The sequence below is a fragment of the Grampus griseus genome (genome assembly GCF_964374135.1).
Source record: "Grampus griseus genome assembly, chromosome: 3".
Taxonomy (NCBI): Eukaryota; Metazoa; Chordata; class Mammalia; order Artiodactyla; family Delphinidae; genus Grampus; species Grampus griseus.
Genome location: NC_139019.1, coordinates 169,869,325 through 169,887,017, shown reverse-complemented (window position 1 = coordinate 169,887,017; position 17,693 = coordinate 169,869,325). Strand labels below are relative to the sequence as shown.

General features: G+C 48.0%; 1 protein-coding gene across 1 annotated transcript; it reads right to left on the bottom strand.

Moving 5' to 3' along the window:
* Positions 1–16,143: 16,143 nt before the first annotated feature.
* On the bottom strand, positions 16,144–17,301 carry RAX2 (retina and anterior neural fold homeobox 2; the record flags this gene model as incomplete). Its single annotated transcript, XM_082652564.1, has 2 exons — positions 16,144–16,482; positions 17,089–17,301. 2 exons carry the CDS (start codon positions 17,299–17,301, stop codon positions 16,144–16,146), a joined length of 552 nt encoding a protein of 183 aa, XP_082508690.1.
* Between the last annotated feature and the right edge of the window lie 392 nt (positions 17,302–17,693).

Sequence of the window (17,693 nt, the reverse complement as noted above, 5' to 3'; positions counted from 1 at the left end):
TGAGAATGTAAAATGGTGCAGCCACTGTGGAAAACAGTCTGGCAGTTCCTCAAATGGTTAGAGTTGCCATAAGACCCAGTTCCACTCCTAGGTATCTACTCAAAAGAAAAGAAAAAAAAACACATCCACACAAAAACCTGTACATCCATGTTCACAGCAGCATAACCCACAACAGGTGAAAGGTGGAAACAACCCAAATGTCCATCAAGTGAGGAATGGATAATCCCCTTAAGGCACATCCACACAATGAAAGATTATTCGGCCATAAGGAGAGAAGCCCTGACACTCGCTACAACGTGGATGGACCTTGAGAACACGACGCTCTGTGAGAGAAGCCAGACACAGAAGGACACAGTGTGTGATTCCATCGATGGGAAATGTCCAGTACAAGCCAATCCACAGACACAGAGAGTGGGTTCCTGGTTGTCAGGGGCTGGGGAGGGGGAGGGGAATGACTGTTGATGGGGACGGGGTTTCTTTTTGGGGTGATGGAATGTTCCAGAGTTAGACATAATCTAACTACACACACACACACACACACACACACACACACACGTGTAAATATACAGCAAAAAGCCAGCAAGGATAGACACCAAACGATATCACGGTTACCTCCAGCAAGGACCTGGAATTATGAAAAGTATCAAGGAAAACGTGATGTGCAGTCAGCTTCTCGAAATAAAATCGAGATAAAATAGAAAAGTTTAAAAATCTAAAAATGACGGCAGCTTTCGCTAAGCTTCCGAGGGACCAGAGGGGATTTGATGCAAATTCTCTTCCCGAGAGCTGGCTCTGACTCATTCCACGTGGGTGGTGGGAACTGTGGGCGCACAATGCTGTGCCGAGCCATGCCCCCAAACTGTACCAGATGCACCCCGAGGACACAGAACACTTTACCCAGGGGGAACATCTGCTGCTAAGACTGTCATGCGCTGAATCACGTCCCCTAAAAGATACGTTCCAGTCCTGACCCTATTACTATTGGAACTTATTTGCAAACAGGCTGTTTGCAGATGTAATTAGTTAAGATGAGGTCATACTGGGGCAGAGAGTGTCCTAATGCGATATATGACTGGTGTCCTTAAAAGAGAGACAGACACACAGGGAGAAGGCCATGTGACTACAGAGGCAGAGACTGGAGTGATGCATGACGGCCACCACCAGAGGCTGGAAGAGGCAGGAAGGACCCTCCCCTGGAGCCTTCAGAGGGAGCAGAGCCCTGGGACACCCTGATCTCTCTGCTCTTGGGACTTTAAATTGCAGCTGATGGCAATGGGTCCAGGACCCCCGTCCTTTCCTAGCTCTTCCAGACCAATCCTCTCCCACCCTTGGGTGGTTCGCAGGACCCTCCGTCCCTCGTGGTTGATGTCAGTGATCCCGTTGGACCCTCATTCACCCAGGCCTGTGGCACCTGGTTCAGGGTCTTCCCTTTCAGTTTTCAAACCACTGAAACTCATCCTTTCTCCACAAGAAAGGGCTGATGAGGACTTCCTGGCAGGGAAAAGTGCAATCAACCCCAGGGAAGGGGAGAGGTCGGTGAGCTTGTTGCTGGGACATTGGCAGAATGGTCAGCTTATTCCTGAGCAGGTGTGTCAGGAATCAATGGAGTGGACTTTTGATACCTTATCACTAGAATCACAACGCTAAGGTGTAAGACCCCTTGGCACGGGCGACCTGGGTCTGGATCGTTCTCTGAGGGTCCATCCTGGGCGCTGTAGGGTGTTGAGCAGCATCCCTGGCCCCCACCCACTCAATGTCAGGAGAACCCCCCAGTCATGATGACCACAGATGTCACCAGACACCGCCCGGTGTCCGCCGGGGGGCAGAGCCACCCCAGGTGAGAACCCCTGGGTTAGCCCAAGTGCCCAATAAGTCTACACCCCGGATTCCGGGCGTTCGGTTTACCTCGTTTCCCTGTAACGTCCGGCCTCTGGAAACTCCGTTTACTTCACGACAGAGTTTGCCCCATGGACCTGTCATCCAGGGGCACTTCCACAGGGCAGGGCTCGGACTTTGCCATTCTGGGTGCTGGGCGGCCTCGGGCAAGCTGCTCGACCTCTCTGCCTCTCTTTTGCCGCCTGCAGAGTGACGGGTGGAGCAAACCCAAGGGGAACACCCCAGGCCACCCCTCCCGCCCGGGACCCCGCCCCAGATCCCGTCCAAACCCCCGCCCGCCTAACTACCCGCACAGGAGCGGGGGCCAGGCTCGGGGTCTGCATCCCAGCGCGGCTGCGCGGCTCGGACAAACGCTGCCCGGGTGCTGCGGCCCCAGGTGTGGGGGAGCGCTCCGGCTCCGCCGGGTCCTGCCCGGGTCCCGCCGCGGCGGAGGCCCTCGGTGCAGCGCGTCCCGGATACCCGTCAGCACCCCGTCCGCCCGCCCGCGCCCCGCGTTGGCGCCCCAGTTAACTCACGCCGCTGCCGCCGCCCCCGGACGCACGCCCAGGACGGACCCGGCAGTGCGCCTGCGCGCCACGAGGCCGTGAATTACAAGTCCCAGAAGGCTCCGGGCGCGACCCAGGGTCCCCGTCCCTCCGGGGGCAGCGAGTTGAGTCACAGCGCTCTCTGAGGGCGGGCGGTGTCTCCTCAGGACTGAGATGCCTCCTGCAGCTGAGCACTTCCTCCGGTCCCAGGCGCACACGCGCGCTCCCTGAGAAGCTCAGGCGCATGAGTGTAGTGGAATAACTGAGGACATGGAAAGGAGACGTGACCCATGAGCCCCCCCCCCCACGCCCAGCAAACTGGGGGCCGGCGAATAAGCCAGAACTGCAAACAGTCCTGATTGCTTTGAGCGCCCCCGGCAAACCGGGGACCTGCGAATAAGCATTGAGTGCTTTGGGCACTGATCCATGAGATGTCCTCAGTATAATCAGAATGGTGGGAACACAAGGCAATGTCCTTGTGCTGCTTTGGCGCTCAAGGACGAAGCACGGCATGTTTTCAAGAAAGCCCATTATTGCTTGTATAATCAATAAAAGCATATGTTGCTGCTTTGGCACCTCTGGAATGTTAAGAAAACAAGTCTTAAAATGTAAACATAGATAATGCTTAAATAAAAGCTACCACAGCAGGACAGACGGCGCTGTTTTGCCTGAGCGAGCGGCAGCCCTCTACTGCTGTGTTTCGGCACAATTCATCTCGTGTGATGAGCCGACTTTCGGCCCTGTCCTAAGAAAAACTACAACACATGAGCGGCCTTTTCTTAAATAAGGGAGGAAATACGGTATATTCAGCGCCACGCCCAAAACATAGCTTTGCCAATAAAACAATAATAATAACCAGTATTATTTATTAACACATTAATAAGTGTATAATCCATTATATATCTAGTAAAATTGTTTTAATGATAATGTGTATTTATTAGTAATATTAATATATTGATTTATGTTAATAATATTCTGTTAAATAATAAAACTACCATAATTAATATAGTATAGGTTGGTAATATATTCTTAAAATAATATAATATATTATTAAATTATATATTATATAATATAGTAAATGTTATCATTCACTGATAAAACAATAGCTATTTATTAATAAATTATATAAATATTTTTATGTATTTAAATTATTATTATTGTTACTATTGGACCAAGCCATAATGTGTTATCTCTCTTCCCTGATACTACTTCTCTCACTCTTTTTCTCTCTATGTGATGCTGTCTCTGCAATATCCCAAGTCCTCTCCCCTACAGCATGTTTTTGTTGTTTTATTTGGCTGCATTGGTTCTTCGTTGCTGCGCGCGGGCTTTCTCTAGTTTCAGTGAGCGGGGGCTACTCTTCGTTGCGGTGGCTTCTCTTGTTGCAGAGTACGGGCCCTAGAGCGCGCAGGCTTCAGTAGTTGTGGCTCGCGGGCTCTAGAGTTCAGGCTCCGTAGTTGTGGCACACGGGCTTAGTTGCTCCGCAGCATGTGGGATCTTCCCAGACCAGGGCTCGAACCCATGTCCCCTGCTTTGGCAGGCGGATTCTTAACCACTGCGCCACCAGGGAAGTCCCTACAGCATGTTTTATGTTAGAGAAGAAATGAAGTCCCCAGAAAGTGCAGAGAAGTTGACAATGCTTCCTCCGTTACAACTGATGACCACTGGCACTTGATGGTGTTTATGTGCTATGTAATTATAAACGTTCTCATTGTGACTTTGCCATATGATCAACCGGTTCTTGGGCAAAATGGATTAGGATCCTTTCTCTAAAGTTACATTTTACTTGTTTCAAGCTTTGGTTTAGATAGAATAAACATCAGGTTAGCTAAACATCAGGTTAGAAAGCTCTGACGTTTGTATGAATTTGTGTGACATATGGCCCAAGCCAACTCAATAATAAACATGATGTGTGTGACAGATTGAATGTTTGTGACCCCACAACATTTGTAAGTTGAAATCAAATCCCCAATGTGATAGGTTAGGAGGCAGGGCCTTTGGGAGGCGATTAGGTCATGAGGGTAGAGCCCTCACTAGTCAGATTAACGCCTTTATAAAGGGACCCCAGAAAGCTCCCTCTCCCCTTCTACCACGTGAGGACACAGGAGAAGTCAGCTGTTTGAAACCTGGAGGAGGTTCCTCATCAGAACTTGACCATGGTGGCACCCTGACCTCAGACTTCCAGCCTCCAGAACTGTGAAAAGCAAATTGGTGGTTAAGCCACCCAGTCCGTGGTAATCGTTAGAGCATCCCCAATGGTATAGGACGATGTGTTGAACAATTTTCCAACCCAGCTTTTTCAGACTGACTTTACTGGTATAAATACCTCAATTAGGGCTTCCCTGGTGGCGCAGTGGTTGGGAGTCCGCCCGCCGATGCGGGGAACGCGGGTTCGTGCCCCGGTCTGGGAGGATCCCGCGTGCCGCGGAGCGGCTGGGCCCATGAGCCATGGCCGCTGAGCCTGCGCGTCCGGAGCCTGTGCTCCGCAGCGGGAGAGGCCACAGCAGTGAGAGGCCTGCGTACCGCAAAAAAAAAAAAAAAAAAAAAAATCATAGCAGTGGGCTTCTCTGGTGGCGCAGTGGTTGAGAGTCCACCTGCCGATGCAGGGGACATGGGTTCGTGCCCCGGTCCGGGAAGATCCCACATGCCGCGGATCAGCTGGGCCTGTGAGCCATGACCGCTGAACCTGCGCGTCCGGAGCCTGTGCTCCGCAACGGAAGAGGCCACAACAGTGAGAGGCCCGCGTACCGCAAAAAAGACCAAACCAAAACCAAACCAAAACAAAACAAAAAAATAGCCTAAAGGCAGGAAAGGGAGAAATGGAAACGTATAACACTATTGTGAGGTTCTTATACTACACATAAAGTCCTATAATATCAAGTGAAGATAGACTGTAACAAGTTAGACATGTACTCTAAGTCCTAAAGTAGCTGACAAACAAAATGTCAAAACACACTTACAGGGACTTCCCTGGTGGTGCAGTGGTTAAGAATCCACCTGCCAAAAAAAAAAAAAGAAAAAGAAAAAGAATCTGCCTGCCAATGCAGGGGACATGGGTTCAATCCCTGGTCAGGGAACTGACCCACATGCATGCTACAACTAAGAGTTCACATGCCACAACTAAGGAGCCAGAAAGCCGCAACTAAGACCAGGCACAACCAAATAAATAAATAAATAAAATACTCAATTACTCCAAAAGAAGGCAGGAAAAGAGAGAAAAGGGTAAGATGGAGTGAGTAACATATAAATAGCAAGATGATAGACTCAAATATCACCATATTAAAAATAACATTAAATAAAACATAAATAAAATAAAAATTTAGAAAGGGAGAAAAAAAGTAAAAATTACATTAAATGTTAATGGTATAAATACCTCAATTAAAAGTCGGAGATTGTTGGGCTTCCCTGGTGGTCCAGTGGTTACAACTCTATGCTCTCACTGCCAAGGGCCTGGGTTTGATAACTGGTTGGTGGGAAACTAAGATCCCACTTACTGTGTGGTGGCACAGCCAAAAAAAATAAGTCACAGAATGTCAGAGAAAAAAGTTGACCCAAAACTATGCTGGCTTCAAGAAATGTGCTTTAAGTATGAAGACCAAATACAGGAAATGGAAAGATATAGCATGTCAATACTAGTCAAAAGAAGGTATATTTGGGGACTTCCCTTGTGGTTCAGTGGTTAGGATTCCACACTCTCACTGCTGAGGGTCTGGGTTCAATCACTGGTCGGGGAACTAAGATTCCCACAAGCCAAGGGGTGTGGACCCCCCCAAAAAATTGCAAAAGAACAAAAAGAATGTAGAATTGGCTGTATTATTATCAAAGTCAATTTAAGAGCAAGGAATGTTACGAGGGATAAATGTCACTTCATAATGATAAAAGGTTTGAATTAATCAAGAAGACATAACAATCCAAAACATTTATGCACCTAATAACAGAGCTTCAAAATACATGAAGCACAAATGGATAGAACTTCATGGAGAAATTGATAAATCCACAATTATAGTTGGAGAATATTTCAGTACTCCTTGTATCAGTCAAGGTTTCCAGAGATAAAAAGAGGGAATGATTTTAAGGAATTGGCTCACATGATTGTGGGAGCTGGCAAGTCTTCAGGGCAGGCAGGCAGCCTGGAGACCCAGGGAAGAGTTGATATTGCAGATGAAGACCCAAAGGCAGTCCGGAGGCAGAGTTCCTTCTTCCTTCGAGGACATCAGCCTGTTTTCTCCTCAAGTCCTTTAGCTGATTGGATGAGGCCCGCCCACGGTATGGAGGGCAATCAGCTTCACTCAAAGTCAACTTACTTAAATGTTAATCACATCTAAAAATGACCTCAGCAACGTCTAGACTGATGTTTGACCTAGCAACTGGGTACCATAACCTAGCCAAGGAGACACAAAAAAGTAACCAGCACACCCTTCTCTCAATAATTAATAGGACAAGTAGGCAGAACATCAGCAAAGATATAGACTTGGAAAACACTACCAACCACTTTGGCCTGACTGATGTGTATAGAACACTAGACCCAACAACAGTGGGATACACTTGCTTCCCGATTGTGCACAGAGCAGAGATAGACTATTCTGGACCATGAAAGAAACAAACCTCAATACCCTCAGAAGGATCCAAGTTATACAAGATGTTTTCTGATCACAAAGGAATTAAATTTAAAATCAATAACAAAAAGATCTCTGGAAAACCCACAAATATTTGGAAACTAAATACCAGACATCCAAATAAACCAGGAGCCAAAGAAGACACAAGAACGGAAATTAGAGGGCTTCCCTGGTGGCGCAGTGGTTGAGAGTCCCCGCCTGCCGATGCAGGGGACACGGGTTCGTGCCCCGGTCCGGGAAGATCCCACGTGCCGCGGAGCGGCTAGGCCCGTGAGCCATGGCCGCTGAGCCTGCGCGTCCGGAGCCTGTGCTCCGCAACGGGAGAGGCCGCAGCGGTGAGAGGCCCGTGTACCGCAGAAAAAAAAAAAATCAAAAAAACCCGGAAATTAGAAAGTACTTTGAACTCAATGAAATATCATTCTAAGTGCAAAGATTAAGAGCCACTATCATTCTCCTTGTGATCCATGGATACTTCACCTGCTGCTAATAAGACATTTTTATTGTCAGAACTTCTCTTGTTCTGATTCCCCACTCTGTGTGCAGCTAGGGCTGTGGTCCTGGGTTCATGAAAACCCCTCAGGAGGGGAAGCCTATCTGCTGTGTTGATTGCACCACTCACCCACATGGGGAGCTTTCCAGTCAGACTGGCTTTGTAAGATTTGACTTTCTCCAAACACAGGAAGGTTAATCCCAAATTTATGTCCAGCCGCCAGTATAATGTATACAATACACTTTCACTCACTGAGAATCTCCTCAGTCACGTAAGTCATTTTAAAGAAACTTTTGCTGTCTAGTCCTCACAACAGCCCCACGGGGTGAGTCCTATCATGACCAGCATTTTACTCGAAGAATTGGAAGTACGTCTAAAAGCAAAGCCTTTGTAAGCGGCAGAGTGCAGAATTCATTCTGAGTCTATAGAATTCAAAATCTCCTCTTTCAACTACATCACACGGTCTTTGAAATTTTATAGTCTAATGAATGAAGCATGGCAAATACACAAATTCTTTCACCACCGTGCAAAAGGCTGGATGAGAAGAAGCTTGCACAAGAAACTTGAACATGACAGTCTTCAAAGATCTGGGAATGATTCCCAAAGGAGATGTAGTTTGAGCTGAGTTTTTGAAGCCAAGTAGAAAACTTTTGCTCTGCCAGACCTACCGTACACGTGTTTCTGCCCCACCCTCTACCCTGGGAAACTGACTTCTACGGATCACACCAACCAAGGTCATTTGCCTCCTGACTTCCATTTGGCTTTGACCAACTGGGATCGGCAGCACAAGATCGGCAGGGAGGGGAAATAATTAAGAGATATGTCTTCCTGTCTCCCTCCATGCTGGGTCATGGTTTGGCCATGGCTCTTGGTCTAGTGAAAGCTTCAGCTGCTGTCATGTTGAGCTCTTGCTGGGTTCCATGATTTAGTCCCTTTTTCCCCTTGAGGTCAAAGGTAGTAACCGCTCCCACTCTTGCCCACTGCAGAATGCCACAGAATCCTTTGTTGGCTTTCTTTAAACGTATCCACGTATTTGCACATAGTCTTTTCAGGGAACGTTCTTCCATCACTCTCTTGAAGGGTGCCATCTGTTTTCTAGTGACACCCTTATGAACAGAGAGGGAGACTCGAGTCAGAGAAAAACATGTGCCAGGGCACAGGGGAGGGAATGAGCCAGGAGCATTTCAAGCTTGGAGGATTTCAAGTAGATAAAATGCATCTCCTGCTATAGGCTAAAGAGTGTGAACTCTACCCAGAAGCACATAGGATCAGTTTTAAACAATTGCATCATCAGATTTGCATGCTTAAGCAGTCACTTCATGAGTGGTGCACTCGTAGGAGGGAATTAGAACTGAAGACTGGAAATTCATTGCAAGTGAAGGGGAGGGATACAGTGACTATCCCTGTATATGCATTTTTGCACACTTGGGCCAATAGTGTATAAACAACATTTTGGAAAGACAAATATCATATGACATCACTTATATGTGGAATCTTTAAAAAGGGTACAAATGAACTTATCTACAAAACAGAAATAGAGTCACAGATGTAGAAAACAAACTTATGGTTACCAAGGGCTAAGGGGGGAGGGATAAATTGAGAGATTGGGATTGACATATACACACTACTATGTATGAAATAGATAACTAATAAGGACCTACTGTATAGCACAGGGAAGTCTGCTCAGTATCTTGTAATAACGTATAATGGAAAAGAATCTTAAGAAGAGTGGATATATGTATAACTGATTCACTTTGCTGTACATCTGAAACTAACACAATATTGTAAATCAACTATACACCAATAAAAAGTTTAAAAAAAACACATTTTGATTTTCTGTAGGATAAATGCCTATAAATGCAATTGCTGAGTCATTTGCACATGTACATACTCATCATTTTAAGGCCCTATGATACATTTTACCAAATTGCTTTCTCAAATGCTTTGTACCTATTTACCAAAAACCTCATCCCTTTACCACTAGGGTTTGCAACTGTAAACAGCTTTTGCTAATAAAATGGTATGCCGTCATTTTATAGCACATTCCTGGATTATCAGTGAGGCTGAATATCTTTTCCTATATGTATTAGCTAAATTCCCCAACCCATGCTTCATGTTTTATCAGAGTATTGTCATCTTCTTGTTGATTTTAACAACTCTTTATAAATACCATCCTCCCCACTATATAAGCTGAAAATATTGTTTCATTTTATTCTTTTACCTGTGTATGGTGACATTTGCCAAATTAAAGCTTTGAATATTTATGTAGTTGGCAATGAAAATTCAATTAACAATCAAGTTAAGAAGAAAAAAGAATTTAATTCGAGCCAAACTAAGGATTATAACCCAGGAGACAGGCTCTCAGAAGCTCTGAGGATTGTTCCACCTGTTAAAGTGGAAGGCACGGTCACACAACGTTTTCAAGACAAAAGATCGTACATCAAAATGACATAATGACATTTTATACAAAGTTCACCAAAGACACATAGTCTAGGTAAGCACATATAAAGTGAGTAGTAAGTCATCATGACCTTCTACAAAGTTGGGAAAGAACACTATTCTTTTAAGAAGTTACATTGAGAGTGACAGAAGCAAGAAAAAAATTGATCTTTGAGGCTGAGCAGGTGTTTCCATCTTTGAGGAGGTCTGGTTCATGTGTAATGCAGATGGAAGGGAGGGAGGAGGCCCAAATGGACACAGAGAGAATTTTATAAGTTTTCTCATCCTGCCTTAAAATATAAATTTTATTTCATCATACTTAAAGAACAAACTTGCGATTCCAAATTTGGGCAAATGTAAAATTATGCAGTGATTCAAAGTTAATTGAATATGTTGAATTTTTAAATCAAAGGTGATGTGCAGAGATTCACTGAAGGAATCCAATGCTCTCTGCCTAAGAAACGTATTGTTTTGGTAATGACCATATCAATTGTCTTTTCATCCTTTCATTCAGCAGATAAATAGGGTTCCAAGCAGCTTTTAGCAAACGTGATTTCTTCTAACCCTCTCTGGATGCGTCATTCTGGGTCCATTCCTTTCGGTGACTGATAAAATATGCAATAGTGTTGGGTTGTAGTTTGCAGCTATGAGAAACACAATGCCCAACTCAAACTATCCTTTTAAGGAGGAAATTTGTTATATCCCTTAACAGGACATGGAGAGAGCCATGGTCCTGGGGTTAATTATTTCAAGCGCTCATCGGGACTTCCCTGGCTGTCCAGTGGTTAGGACTCCGCCCTTCCACTTCAGGGGGCGAGGGTTTGATCTCTGGTCAGGGAACTAAGATCCCACTAGACAAGCAGCGCGGCCAAAAAAAAAAAAAAATAAGTTCTCATCAACATCATCCATGAGACAAGTTCACCCTATCGTCCATTTCAGTGACTTGGTGAGGTCACCCATGGGGGACATCACCACCCACCAAAGTGGGTCATATCATCAGGGACCTCTTCAACACATTGGGTTTGAGACACAGGCATTACAGGCAGATCCACATTACAACACAGGGGAAGCAGGGCACAGGGAGAGACAAAGCAGCGTTCCCTCCGAGCCGTGGCTCGCCCCAGTATCTGCAGAGACAGCCTTCAAGCCTGAGGTTTCATCTGCCATCTTTTTTTCCAGTAATGCGCTGTCCACTACAGCCGGCACTATTGAGTCTTGAAATGTGGCTATTCCAGGGGCTTCCTTGGCACTCTGGTGGTTAAGACTCTGCACTCCCAATGCAGGAGGTGTGGGTTTGATCCCTGGTCAGGGAACTAAGATCCCCACATGACGCACAGTGCAGCCCAAAAAAAAAAAAAAAAATGTGGCTATTCTGTGCTGAGCTATGCTGTGAGTGTTATAAAATAGATACCAGATTCTGAGGCCTTTGTTCAGGAACAAAAAAGAATACAAAATATCTCATTACCACAAGTAAGGAGCCCACCTGCTGCAACTAAGACCCGGCACAACTAACTAACTAACTATTTAAAAAAATCTCATTAGTAGCTTTTTAATATGATTTTTATTTATTTATTTATTATTTATTTTTGGTTGCATTGGGTCTTTGTTGCTGGTACACGGGCTTTCTCCAGTTGTGGCGAGCAGGGGCTACTCTTTTTTTAAAATTTTATTTATTTTTGGCTGCGTTGAGTCTTCGTTGCTGCACACGGGCTTTCTCTAGTTGTGAGCGGGAGCTACTCTTCGTTGCGGAGCATGGGCTTCTTATTGCAGTGGCTTCTCTTGTTGTGGAGCACGGGCTCTAGGCGCGCGGGCTTCAGTAGTTGTGGCACGCGGGCTCAGCAGCTGTGGCTCATGGGCTCTAGAGCGCAGGCTCAGTAGTTGTGGTGCACGGGCTTACTTGCTCCACGGCATGTGGGATCTTCCTGGACCAGGGCTTGAACCCGCGTCCCCTGCATTGGCAGGCGGGTTCTTAACCACTGCACCACCAGGGAAGCCCCCAATAGCTTTTTATAGTGACGACACATTGAAATGATGTTTGGGATAAGCTGGGTTCAATAAAATACATTGTCAACGTTGATGTCACCTGTTTCCATCCACTTGGCTACTAGATTTAGACTGACACATAGTCCATGTTGTATTTCTCTGGCACTGGTCCAGGAGATCAGGACACCTGTCCTACATCGTAGGATGACTTTCATCCAGGTACCTTCTGGATGAGCCTGGAAGGGCGACCTGTGGTGAGGCCTTGCCACCTGCTGGACACATCCAGTATTGCAGCCTGCCTTCTCAGTTCACTGATTTTGCAAATATTCATTGAGTAACCCCTATGCACTGACAACAGGCTCAGTGCCAGGGGGGGATGCAGCACTGAACCCACTAAGACCACATATGAGGTGAGGCAGGTGGGGCTGGAGGTTCACAGGATACAGATAAATGCATGAGTGAATATGTCATAGGTTCAGGGGTGATACGTGTGTGGAGGGATAGAAAGGAGAATACGGGACCTACAGAGAGAAGAGCTGCACCTGTAGCCAGGGATGTTTGGGAAGATCTATCTGAGGATTTGACATCTGAGTGGGGGCATGAAGAAAGGGAGGGAGGGGACCATGAACACGCATGTGCAAAGCAAAGCAGGTGCAAATGTTCCCTGGGGTATTTCCAAGCACTTTCCTCTTCACTTTCCTGCTGGGGCCAGACAGCTTCTGAAGCCGCATTTGACAGTTGAGGAAACTGAAGCCCAGGAAGGTGACAGCCGAGGTTACTCATCCCTCATCCCCTCCCCTTCCTTGTCTTGAGCTAACCCTGCTTCCCACTGCACACAGGCTTCCCTATGTCTTGTGGATACTGGGGACAACAACTCTGTCACTGCATCACCCTCATGGACACACCCCACAGCTGAGGGGCCAACGCTGAGTTAGCAGATGCCCCACGGGTGGTGCTTCTGGGAAAGCAATTGTTTTCCACATTAAAAAAAAAAAAAGACAAAGCTGGCACGTGCATTTTGCCTCTGTCTTTCCATCTTCCCCCTCTCTGGAATACAGCTGCAATATCTGAATGAGCAGAAGCTACCTTGCAACCATGAGGACAAATGCCACCAAGAATGGGGCACCAGCACCCGCAGCCCTGAATTGCCCATCTCGAGATTTCTTGTTGTTTGAGGGGGAAAATGCTTTCAGTTCTTTGGAGTGTATATTTGGATGTGGAGTTGCTAGTTCGTATGGGAATTCTATGTTTAGCTTTGTGAAGAGCCTATAGGTGAGGTCTTTGCCTGTTCTTGAATTTCACAGACGTCTAAGCTTACGGTACGTCCTCTTTTTGTTCTGGTTTCATTCGCTTAGCAACGTTGCTGAGATTCCTCCCTGTTGGCAGCCCAGCTCTGTATATGGTCCTTGTCTGTCCTTGTCGTGTAGTCTTGTGTTGTACAAACAGAACAACATCTTGGGTGGATGCGGCCGAAGTTTTGTGAAGTGTAAATTGTTCCATTAGCACAAAATACTGTCTAATTTTAGACCTTCTGATGGGCATATAGGGCATATTTTGTTGTGGTTTTAATTTGCATTTCTCTAATAACAATTGACATTGAATACCATTTCATAAGGTTGTGACTATTTGGATTGACTCTTTACCGAAGTGTCTTTTGCCCATTAAACCAAAAAATGGTTGTCTTTTTCTTATTGGTGTGTCTGTCCTTTTTCTAATTGCCAAGGCTATGGTTCCTTTGCTGGTCAATGTTTCAAATCTCTTCTCCCCCTCTGTGGTTTGCCTATGCTCTCTCTTAATGGTATATTTTGATGTACATAAGTTCTTAACTTTTACAACGTCCAGTCTTTCTGCTGATGTATAATATTCCTTACTTTCCATTTATAATATATTTGCCAAGTGCCAAGGTCTTGAAGACATTCCCCTACAGTTTTTTCCTAAAAGCTTTAGTGTTCTGCCTTTCACACTTAGATTGATGATCCATTTAATGTTTGTGTATGGTGTGGGGCAGGGATCAAGGTTCAGTATTTTCCATATACAGGTCCCTTTGCTGGAGAGGTAATCCTTCTCCAATGTGCAGGGATGCCTTTGGTGTGAATCAAGCAACCGTTCACATGTGGGTCTGTTTCTTTGGTTCCATCAGTCAACTTGCCTGTCCATCCTTGGGCCAAAACCACACTCCCTTAATTACTGCGGCTTTCTAAAAGTCTCGATATCTAATAGTGTAAGTCCTCCAAATGCATCGTTCTTCTTCTAGATTGCCTTGGCTATTCTAGGTTCTTTGTATTTTAATATAAATTTTAGAATCATTTAGTCAGTTTCTACCAAAAAAAAAAAAAAGGTCTGTTGGGATTTTAATTGGGATTGCGTTGACTCTGTAGATCCATTTGGGGAAGATCTGACATCTTGTGAACCTTCCAACTCCATGGGTATATCGTATCCCTTCATTCACTCACGTTTTCTTTTGTTTCCCTCAACCATATTTTGAGTTTCAGTGTCAAGCAGCTGTACGTCTTTTGTCCAACTTATTCCAAGGTGTTTGATGGTTTTGATACTATTTTAAATGGTATCTTAAACATGTAAATAGTTCCTTTTCCAAGTGCTTACTGTTAGTATATAGAAATGGATAAGAGATTCGGACATTTCACCAAAGATGCACAGATGGCAAACGAGCACATGGAAAGGTGCTCAGCACCACGTGTCAAGAGGGAAAAGCAAAGTAAACCCACAGCGGGATGCCGTGTCACACCTGAGAACGGCTAAAATCCATACACAGGGATTTCCCCAAGAAAGATGAAGGTGTAGGTCATGTACACAAATGTCCACCACAGTTTAATTCATAATTGTCCCAAGCTGGAACCCACCCCAGAGCAAACCAGAGGAGTGAATAAACAGATGTGTATCCCCTACTACGGAATAGGGCTCACCAAGAAAAGGGGGTCCGCCTGGACGTCTCTCAAAATAATTGTCCTCGGCATGAGAAACCAGACAAAACCTAGTAAAGAAGACATCCTGTGTGGTTTCCTTTCTATAAAACCTTAGGAAACTCAAGTGAATGTCCAGGGACAGAAGCAGACGAATGGTCGTGTGGGGAGGGGCGGGCGGGGTGGAGAGGACTGGGGAGGCACGCAGCAGCTGAAGGTGCTCATGTCATGTGACCGTGGCAAGGCTTCCAGGAATGTACACAGACGGCAAGGCTTACCAAGTGGTATGCTTTAAGCACGTGTAATTAACTTTACGGAAATCTTACCTCAGTAAAGCTGTTACTATATATATACACACACGGAACCCCTTCCAGACGTGGTGGTTGTTCTGAGACTCTTCAACAGAGGCCTGGGTGAGGGTCAGGAGCCCGGTTCTCAACCCAGTCCAGACCCGGACAGTCTTGGGCGGGTCCTGCCCTGTATCCCCTGGCTGAAGGGAGGTGAGGACCGCCACGTGGGAGACATGGGTTGGACAGAACAAATGCTGGCCTTGTCACCAGGGCCCCGACCCCCCCCACCCACACAGTGGGCTGGGAGACACGATGGGGGCTGTGGCCAGTGGGGACATAAGCCACACCGTGGCAACTGGGAGGAGCAGGGACAGACAGTATTCGCCCAGCCTCAGCAGAGAGTCCCCTGTTAGCGCCCAGCCTGGGTCCGGCATGGGGCCTGGGGTGATGGAGTCAGGCAATGAGTTTAAAAAGAGCTCCGCCCCCTACTGGCTGTGTGGCCTCAAGAAACTGGCTTCCCCTCTCTGGGCCTCAGTTTCCTCCCCTGAAAGATGAGGCTGGTGGCCATGCCCACCTCGTGGGGTAAAGCAATGGGCACATGGGGAGCACACAGTGAAAGGGGGTGGGTTGAACATGAGCTGCTACTGCTGTTACTTGTTACTTCTTAGAGAGAGGGCGGCAGGCGGAGGGACTTAGACTCATCAACTCAGAATTCACACCCCAGTGGCTCCTGATTGCAGTCTAAGAACCTCAGAATCCAGCCCACCCACGCCAACTTGACAGATGGGGAGACTGAGGCCCCACACTCCCTTGAGACCAGGCCAGGGACCCATCCCCCTGGCCGGGGATCCTCTGGCCACCTCTTTCTTGAAACCGGGTGCCAGTTACCCTGCAAGGCAGGGTAAGGAGGTGGTGGTGGGGTGGGGGACCCGGCATGGGTGGCCACAGACAGGCTGAGGAGGGAGGGCTGGGCAGGCACCAGGTTCAGGCCGATGGCCAGGCCCTGTCCAGAGCCTGCACGTGCTCCTTGGCCAGAAGCCGCAAGGACGCCTCCTCCAGGGTGAAACTGTCCGTGAAGCCTGGACCAAAGGTGTGGGGCCCGAAGGACCCCTGCAGCCCCGGACCCGGGCCCAGGAGGCACGGGAGTCCCGGCACGGCTGGGGGCCCAGGGCCCAGCCAGGGCTCCAGGGGCAGTGGCATGGCGGGAGGGCGGGCAAAGGGCAGTACTGGGGCCTCGGGGAGCCTCGGGGCTGCCACGGCCCCGGAGCCTGACTCCAGACGCTCCTGGCGGCGCCACTTAGCCCGGCGGTTCTGGAACCACACCTGGAAGCAACAAGAGAGGTGCTCCTGGGTCAGGGCTGGTGGGGTGAGGCGAGGCTACTCTTTCCTGCTCTGGGCCTCCCAGCCTCTCCGGGTTCTGCCTGCTGTCTAACCTGACCCCCACCTGTTGCAGTGCCAACATATGGTGTTACCTACCACAAGGGGATGGCTGTTTTGAGAGCAGGATCTCTGCCTCTTGGCCCCCATCAAATCAGCCCCAAAGTCTTCTGAATCCAGGCTCTCCTTGCCTTTTGCTTTGCCCAGGGCCCCTCAGGCTTCCTGGCCTCCCTCCTGGTCTCTCTTGGCCCTTGGCATGAAGTTCCAGCCGCTAAGTTCGGCGTTTGAGTCCCTTCCCAAGCTCCTTCTCTGCCTCCACCTCTGCCTGCCTCCACACCCAGCTCTGTGGAAATGCCTCCTATTTCACCCCTCCACACCTTCGCACACATTGCTCTGGAGGGCTAGAAAAATGCCCTTTCTCCTTTCTAGACGGCAAATTCAAACATCGAGGCCCCAGTCCCATGTCCCCTCCTCCGGGAAGCCTTCCCATACACTGGGAGGGTTCATACCTGGCACCGGCTCCCTCCTCGGGTTGTTAGGGGGTCCCCTCACCTGCACTCGCACCTCGGGCAGGTGCACCTTGGCGGCCAGCTCCTCGCGGCTGTAAACGTCGGGGTAGTGGGAGGTCTCGAACGCCCGCTCCAGCTGGTGCAGCTGGTACGTGGTGAAGGTCGTGCGGTTCCTCCGGTGCTTCTTCTTGGGGGCCTCCTCGCCAGGCCCTGGCCGCCCACCCTCAGCTGGCCCCTCGCCCGGGCTCAGGAACATGGCTGCTCCTCGCCCTCACCTGGCGGGGCGGTGGCAGGACAGACGGCGGGTGAGACATGGGAGGGACTGAGGTTGGGGAGGGCGGGGGAGCCCCCGGCCCCTGCTGGGTCTGGGGTAAGATATGGAGGGGCTTCTCCCTCCACTGGGTCCTGCATTCCTTCTGCCTCCCCAGCCTCTCTGTCCATGTCGGATCACCTGACTCTGTCTCCACTTCTTTCTCTCTGATCATTTTTCTCTGTGTCTCTGTCCGCCCCCCCCACCCCCGCCGCCTCTATTTCTCTTTCCCTCTGGAGCTCTCCCTGACTGCCTCTGTCTCCCTTTATCTCTGTCTCTGTGTCTAGGACCCCCAGGAAGGCAGAAACTGGGACACTGCCTTAAGGAACACTTCCTTA